Source organism: Benincasa hispida, chromosome 10 (genome assembly GCF_009727055.1).
Source record: "Benincasa hispida cultivar B227 chromosome 10, ASM972705v1, whole genome shotgun sequence".
Taxonomy (NCBI): domain Eukaryota; kingdom Viridiplantae; phylum Streptophyta; class Magnoliopsida; order Cucurbitales; family Cucurbitaceae; genus Benincasa; species Benincasa hispida.
Window position 1 is genome coordinate 11,363,237 of NC_052358.1, and position 8,211 is coordinate 11,371,447.

The following is an 8,211-nucleotide window of genomic DNA, read 5'->3' on the forward strand; positions in this document are numbered from 1 at the left end:
TGGGATACACGTGCTAAGTCTTAAAGCACGGGCTTTCGAACTACACCCTAATGATACTATGTGTGAGATGTTGTTAGAGATAGAGTTCAAAACCAAGGGTTATTTTAGTATATTCTGAGTCATCTACACTATGTAAAGGTTCAAGTCGTAAACACCTTTTCTTATACACAGTGTTGTCTAGACTGAAACTGCTCAATGAAAATTTTATTTTTTTCTTATGTTTAAATTTTCAAGTGGGGGATTGTTGGGTGAAAATTTTATTTTATTTTTTTTTCTAAAAAATGAAAAACTAGAGGGAATCAACCTTTGGTTGACAATCCCACATTGATAAATTTTGAAAAGGGAGTCTCCTTTTTGTACTCCAACCTTAGGCTATGAGTTTGGTCCCCAAGGAGTACCCATGTTTTGGAGGGAATGAGAGATAGACCAATATGGGTTCTCGCGTGCGTGTGTTCTTGTTCATTGTCTGAGGGTGTTGCTAACCATCGTGATGGATATCCTTTGTTGGAATGACAAGATTCTCTGAGGTAGAGAGTTGGTAGAGAAGATGATGGGGAAAGGAATTAAACCCAACATTGTTACATTCAATGCGATGATTAATGCTTGCACTAAGCAATGAAATTTTGAGGAGTTGGATCTGATATTGCTTTTGATGGAAAGAAGAGTTCGTTTTGATACCAACACATATAGACTTTTAATTAATGGGTTCACGAGTTCAGGGAAGAATGAGAAGGCTGAGAAATTGTTGATGAAGAGGTATGACGGGGGATTGAAGGCAGATGCCCATTTGTATAATCTGATCAATAGAAGCTATTGTAGAGCAGGGACAATTCGGAATGCGTGTTCGACGAAATGACAGCTTCCCAATAGATGGACTCTACAAGGTAGGAGATGGGGATGGCAGTGGATTATGTAAACGGAATGCAAAGGGAATTAATATGAATGAGGAAATGTTGAACACATTGGTTGATGGTTTTTGCGAAAAGGGAATGGTTAATGAAGATATTGAGCTGCAAGTAAGAATGGAGAAGGATAGATACCAAGTTAATGTATCAGTTTATGAAAAGATTGTGTTAGAATTAGCAAGTTGAACCGGAGTAAGGAAGCAAGAATGCTGTTGAACATCTTGGTTAAACGTGGGGTTGATCTTAGCAGACTGATTCAACCACTTTGATTGATTGTTGAGTACACAATAAAACATTTGAATTAATGTGAGTCCCATATTGAAGAATACAAGTTTATTTTCAAAATTGTTTGCCCTTGGCAAGAACATATTAAGAGCATGTTAGCTAATGATTCACAATTTAAGTCATGGTGAAATTAAAATAATCTGTATAATAATGCTCTCATATGCTAGGTCTCTTCTTCCATCCCTGGTACCCGGTACCCGCACTCCTCCCTCCTTCGTGTAACAGTGCTCTTACGCTAGAGTTCTTTCTTTCCCACTCTCGTTTCCTCCCCCTCACTCATATCACACATGTACTCCTTTCGAAAACTGGCTAACAATAATCATGACCTTACAAAAGTACCTTTAACTATACAAATTTCCCTTATTCCGGGCCAACTAAAAACTAAACAGTAAATCAAATGAGATTATTTTTAGGCTGGTTGATAACTGTTTCATTTTCTATCTTCTGTTTTGATTTTTTTTTTTTTTTTTTTAATGAGTTGCTTATTAAAAAAAAATACTGAATTAGCTATCGAACTAGGCGTTACTAACTAAACTATAATAAGTGCATCTTTAAGAAACGAATCCTCCAAAACTATTAAATCCCAGTGAGGGAACAATGCAACTCAAAATAAGGAGTTGGGCTCCACACAGTAGATAAGATGGGCCACCCCTGCTGCCTGTCCTGTTGTGACGTGTGAGAAAGGGGACTACAAGACCCGATGACGTTAAATGCCAATTGGTAAGAACAAAGAATCGTGTAAAACAATACATACCCAAAATGTGATGTCAATGTGAGACGGAATCAAATCGTACCAAAATTCTTGTTAGAGAACTGGCTGCTCCCAAATCCTATAAGCTGCCCGTTGCAGCCTTTCGAGCTCATCTGGGTTTTTAACACATCAAAGGTCATTAAGCATTATTACTTCCTCAAGTTGGAATCATGGCAATAAAAACCTATTTCGAAGGTTTTCTGTTATCTGTTTACCGGTTTATGAGAAGCAATACCTTCCTGTAGATCAGGTCGGGGATGGACCGCAGTCTGTTGAAGTTCGAGCAACACAAGCGAAGCTGCATGTCCTGTGAAGGTCAATGGCTGCCCAGGTAACTTTGTTACAAAATTAGCCTTTTTGTTAAAGCAATATGCCGTTCCATAAGAGAAGAATACATTGATCTGTAATCTACAAATTAGTGGGATATGAGTATTTATATAATACAAAGGACCGCTGCAAAACGAAGCAAGTCGATCACAAGAAACACCACTCTGTACATTTTTAAAACAGGCGTAGTCCGAAGTTAATTCCAGTAAAATAGCTCAACAAAAGATCAAGAAAGAGAAACTAAAACTCGGCAAAATTCTTGAGCTACCCCTGAGAAGCTCCTGATAGAATGGGACCATCGACAGCTGAACTATGCTTTCTCATGGCTGGAATACTAAGGGAACGTTTTTTCATTTTCACAGCACCAGACGTTCGAATATTCCTCTCTTTCTCCTTCAGAAGAGATGAATAAGAGCAGAATGACTTGGATGACTCACTTTTAGAGCGCAGGAAAAGGTCCACGTTCTGGCGATACCTATCGATTGCCCTAGCACTCATTTGCCCTTTAGAAACAGATCCAGCCTTTTCCATGCATTCCATGTCGTCTTCTGACCAGTAACCATGATGCACGTCCAACATTGCCAGATCATCATATTCTTCATCTGATTTTGTTGACTCTTCATCAACCGAGCCTACCTGTTGACCAAAAAAATAAAGTACCATCATGTAAAATTTTCAAATTCAAATTCCATACAGGAATTCTTCTAAAGCTTCACTACCATATCAAGCCTGAGGTAGATTACTAAACAACATCAATATGCATATGAACTTGCGCAAAACAAGGTAAGAGCTTGATATTGTGTGAACAAGTAATATTGGATACTCGTAGCAAGAGTCCCCCCAGGAGAAGTCAAATAAATAAGTGCGACGCCATGCTTTGAAACGTATTTAACCATCAGTTCTTGTACATAGAACCACATGATACCTCTTCATGAATCTGTTTGTCACCATCTACACTAAAATCTTCTTCATCGCTTCCAAGATCTTGAGGATCATCAACCTCTTCATCGCTACCATGGACTGAAATATCTTCCTTGAGCTGAAAGGGAATAACAGGCCATCAGATTCTAAACATGAATTGTCATCTGGAACCGAAGAGACAAGATAATGTTGAAGAAAATAAATTTACGGAAATAAACAGATTTACACTCTGCATATATACGGCTAACTACTAAGCACAGTGTATTGGTAAAAAAAGAACGAGTATCTAACAGAAGAAATAGCCAACAAGTTCTTCAGAAAATTAAAATCATTTTTCAACCTACCTCCTTGGAAGGTCCATCGGAAAACCTTGGAGAACTGCAGCAAGAAGAAAGGTATTTACTAGTATCAGTCCCATCTGCCCTGGATTCATCAACACTCCCTGCACGGCTAGTCCCACCATCAGTAGGCCAAGCACTGATGCCATAAAAACCAAATTGAAGATTAACAGGTTCAGCTTTATCAATCTGCAATGGACCATACATTGGAATCCCCGATCCATTCTCAGCCCTCGGGCCTAAAAAAGGCCTCCCACTTGTATCATCAATTGGATCGACAGGCCATGCCCTAGCCACAGATCCGTCAGTATTAACCAAAGCCATCAGATTCCTAGAGGAACCTTTTCTCTGGATGAGTTGAAACATGCATTTCGAACTCAAAGAGTTAGCCGCACACTGATTCCTATATTCCTCATCAATAACAGGAACAGTATTCCGTACAGGATCATATAGCTGATCACCTGCTTCACGCCTACGAAGGCAACTAAAGACTGTCGCATGGATGGCAGCTACACTCTTATCAACATTGGTATTGTTTATTTTAGGGATAAGATGCTTATCAGCCCTCTTGCATAAATATTCTTGTATTGTCCTAATATTTCGTATATACTTCACATATTTGTTCTTAGCTGGGTCAAGTGTCATGTATTTTGCTCTCACTGCAAATCTTTCCAAGTGCTTGTCCTCATTGGTGATGTAAATCATGAATGGTACAATTGATGGATGTTTCTTCATAAGCCCCATCTGCAAAAGCAGTGTTAGAATAAATGTCAAGAAGAGTATAAAATCTAAATAAATAGGGAAGAAAAAACGTCAACTCAGGATTACACACCACAAAATTTAGGCTTAAATGAACACCCTCAACAACCACTGATTCTTTCCGCTCTTCCCATGCAGTAATCAGCCTATCAAGACTGTCAATCACCATCTCACTCTGTGCCTTGTATCCTTCAATAGCCATCTGCTTTTGACTGATGAGCTCAGTGCAACGATCTGATGGTTGGCCATCAACTTTTCCAATGGAAGAGCTCTCCAGTAATTCAACTTTCAGATGTGAATGAGGATTGCGTGCCAACTTTTTTGCTTTTCTTTTTGCCTTAGCTGCAGCAACAGCTACTGGATCCAAAAACTCCCCAGCATGGTAAGTTGAAGCCCAGAGCAGAGGATTTTGTTTCTCATCTACAAAACTCCTCATCATATGCCGAATTGAGTCGGTTGATATAACTGTCGTAATTCCTAACCTGCTACCCTGTCAGGAAAAAAAGTGCAGGTGTACTTAAGTTTAAATATTCTAAAACAAAATATACTTTCAACTAGAACTCCATGTCAACTGTAAAAGCTTGAATAATGCAACAAAAATATGTCCCTAAAGATCAAAGTCTCTGCAAGGATATACCAGCAGTGCAGACAAAGTAGATTTGCCACAGCCACTAGTACCACATAATAGTACAGTCACAGATTCCTTCCTTTCTCGGATTCTGAGGAAAGAAAATATTGTTACAAGAAATACAAACCAGCTTGACAAGCATCACAGGGAAAAATATAATAGTGCTTATCAAACTTCCAAGCAGCCCCGAATCTTCTTCAGATATCCATAGAAAACAGAGTAATAAATAATAAACCTTACGAAAAAATGATGAATCAAATTAGCAGACTACCCACCTCCCAAACAATAATAAAAGACGATAAATTTAATCCATGAAACCAAGGATTTGTAATAAGCGTTCATATTTTGATCCAGTTACTATAACATACAGGACTTTTTTAGCATTGAAACCCAAAGAAATACCAAGAAGTTTATGTGATCACAAACAGCACCAGTATTCTCTTTCCATTGGTTGAAAAATCCCCCTCTACCTCTCCTCAAGTTTCCATAAAATTTCTCTCCTCAAATCTCCCACAAGATAGACCAGCAGTACTATTTGGTACTAAGGTTCATTTAGAAACAATGGCCAACCAAGTGGAGAATAAAACATGCAGGACAGGATAAAGTAACCTTTCAAAACAAAAACAAGGTTGCCAACACGACATTCTTAGGAGCACACATCTCAAACAAACATTTAAAGTGTGTATTCTTGATAAATTAAAAAAAAAAATTGCAAAATATTGCATAAGATAAAATATTTGAATACTGCAAGTGTCAAAAATAGCAACTACTTGGTTCAGATAGATAAGGTGTAATTCTAAAATACTAATATCCAAACTTTCTGGCATGAATAAGATTTATCCCTAAACTACACATGACTGAACCACAGAATTGCCAATCTGTGGAAAATAATAGTAGATTTAATACACTGTAAGAAAAATAGGTAAACATAATGGGGGCTCTATTCAAGGGGTAATATCATTTAAAGCTTACCTGCATGCTAAAAGCAGGTCAGCCCTCTGGTTGGGACTCACGTACTTGTATTCTGCCAGGGCTTTGCATACAACATCTAAGAAGGTTGCTCTCTTTACAATGAGAGTCGTGCGCCTTTTATACAGCTCAAACGGAATGTTTCTATTTTCACTGTCTCTAGAGGAATTTAGATGATTCCAAACCTCTGTTTCAGCAAAGCGTACGTCCCAACTCTTGACACATTCTTTTTCAGAGGGTCTTATCCTCAACCCTTCAGGAAGCACACCATAACCTTTCCGCAACAATTCAAAAGCCCTTTGGCTTATCTAATCAAAACAGGAAAAGATCATTTTGATCATAAGTTTCAATGCTTTCAACATTGCTTAGAAATAAGATTTAAATAACGAATCAAATTCGTTCTTTGATGTCACACTACCAAACAAAATACTCTTTACTTTCAACAATTATATTTCCCAGGGGAATTTCTTAAAGAAGAAAGTCACAACGAACTCCCCCAATATAAATAAAGCAAAACAGATAATGAATATGTTATATACGAGTCCAGCTTGTAAGAAGATCAAAAGCAAAACAAATAAGAACTTGCGGCTCGGTACTCTTCAATTGGAAAGGTGCTAAATGTATTCGTCATTATAGACAAATAGTATCGATACGAGAGAATGTACAAGTCTAAAAAAAGTTACGACACCACATAATTACTAAGAGTCATCTTTGCATAATGTTAAAAATACCCAGGCTCTCAAAACTCAAAAGCATACTTTGAATTATTTGTCAATTGTCACTGCCGTTGTAGGACTTAGAAAAGAAAGAGGTGTTTTTCTAATTACAGACCGTCCAGCCAATAGAAGACATGACAATAATATGCATTATGTACACGCACGAGAGAATTGGAATAGAAGATGGAAAATCGCCATTCTTGAAAACGGCCACGATATTGAAAGAGTTCAGTACATGAAATTCACGAAATATAAAAGGTCATCCACAAATCAAAGCATACAAAAGGAACAGTGAATAATATGATATCTCCACCAAGGACAAAAAGCTTAGCGGACAACGGAAAGGCAAGATAAGAAGTTGAAAAACAATATCATGATGGTGATAACGACGACAAGAGAGAAATAAACTGAAGAAAAAGAGAGAGAGAGAGAGAGAAATTTTTCAATTTATAATTACAATTTTACAAATATAACGCAGATTTGCCTACTTCATCGGACAGAGAAACAGTCGGCAAAAAATTTTACCTAACAAATCAAAACAGTTTGCTCTCGCAGACTATGAGACAAATAATGAAATAAAAAGAAAGAAATAACTATGCATGCTACAATAGCTAAAACAAATAGAATTCATGAACAAGTAACGACAAGGCAGATGCAGATCCGACCTCCACAATTAAAATTCAGATGAAAAAGAAAACGAAACACGTGCAAACTAACCATCCATCTTCGCTCGCCCAAGGAAGAACATAATGGCGAAGGCAAAGGAAGATCAACCGGCAATAGAACAAAAATAATCATAAATTGAGAAGATATAGACAAAGAAGGCGTCAAAGATGAAGCACCTTGAAAGCATGTCGTGCCTTACATCCCATAAGCTGCAAAGTGCTTTGCAAAACAGCGCGAGTATAGCGAAAAGACTCCTCCTTCTTTAGTTGTTCTTCATAATCAAGAATCAAAATATACAACACCTTAGCGATGTCCGCCATCTATACGGAAGCAACCGCAATCAACAATCCTGTAGGCATCAAGAAACAAGTCAAAATGGAAATCGAATCATTGAACATTGTGACATTGTAACATAATGGACCAAATACAGGAGACGAATGAAAATAGGAAGGAAAATGTGGGAGAAAGAATCAGAAGGGAAGCAATGGAATGCGGATCGTGTAACAAAAAGGATGGAACCTGTAACCGAAGATGGAAGCAGATCTTGGAAAAATCAAGAGGTTGAAGAAGAACTAGGAGGATTGAGGTGAGGGTTGAAGATCCTCCGCCATAAAAGAGAAGCTGTATTCTTCATTGTTGCGGTGAAAGGCAGTGCATATCGGACATTAGCGTGTCATCTGTCTTCCACGAAGCGCACAGACTCGGCTTACACGAGTCCTTTTTTGGTATTTCCTCTCTCTTCGAGGGAGACTTCGGATGGAAATTACTTAATTCGCCTCCTAAATTCCTAATATCAATTAATACCTGTTTTTGTATTATTCTTCCCTTTCTTGGTTTCTCAACCCAGATATTTTAGAAACAAGGGAAGATTGGGAAGGAGAATCAAGGACTCGGTGTTACGCGTTATTTTGAATCAAAACTGGGGGTAATATCGGAAACGAAAAAA

The 8,211-nt window shown here is 37.9% G+C and overlaps 1 protein-coding gene across 2 annotated transcripts; it reads right to left on the reverse strand.

Moving 5' to 3' along the window:
* Positions 1-2,265: 2,265 nt before the first annotated feature.
* Positions 2,266-7,965, reverse strand: LOC120088811 (P-loop NTPase domain-containing protein LPA1 homolog 1-like). 2 transcript variants are annotated; one of them, XM_039046250.1, is made up of 8 exons: positions 7,785-7,965; positions 7,442-7,614; positions 5,887-6,191; positions 4,924-5,005; positions 4,360-4,776; positions 3,534-4,271; positions 3,194-3,307; positions 2,266-2,904 (listed from the first exon to the last, which is right to left on the reverse strand). In XM_039046250.1, the coding sequence occupies exons 2-8, from the start codon at positions 7,583-7,585 to the stop codon at positions 2,533-2,535; spliced, it is 2,172 nt and encodes a 723-aa protein (XP_038902178.1). In that variant the 5' UTR covers positions 7,586-7,614; positions 7,785-7,965; the 3' UTR covers positions 2,266-2,532. The 2 variants fall into 2 exon arrangements, with proteins under 2 accessions (XP_038902178.1, XP_038902179.1); XM_039046251.1 differs by lacking the exons at positions 4,924-5,005; positions 7,442-7,614; positions 7,785-7,965 and having other exon boundaries at positions 5,887-5,907.
* Between the last annotated feature and the right edge of the window lie 246 nt (positions 7,966-8,211).

Bases quoted from the DNA above. Each gene is read 5' to 3' on its own strand.
- LOC120088811 (XM_039046250.1), bottom strand. From the start codon at position 7,585: ATGGCGGACATCGCTAAGGTGTTGTATATTTTGATTCTTGATTATGAA. The intron at 4,777-4,923 runs GTATATCCTTGC...TTTTCCTGACAG, and splicing joins CTACTTTGTCTGCACTGCTG to GGTAGCAGGTTAGGAATTAC. The intron at 2,905-3,193 runs GTATCATGTGGT...TTTGGTCAACAG, and splicing joins ACAAACAGATTCATGAAGAG to GTAGGCTCGGTTGATGAAGA.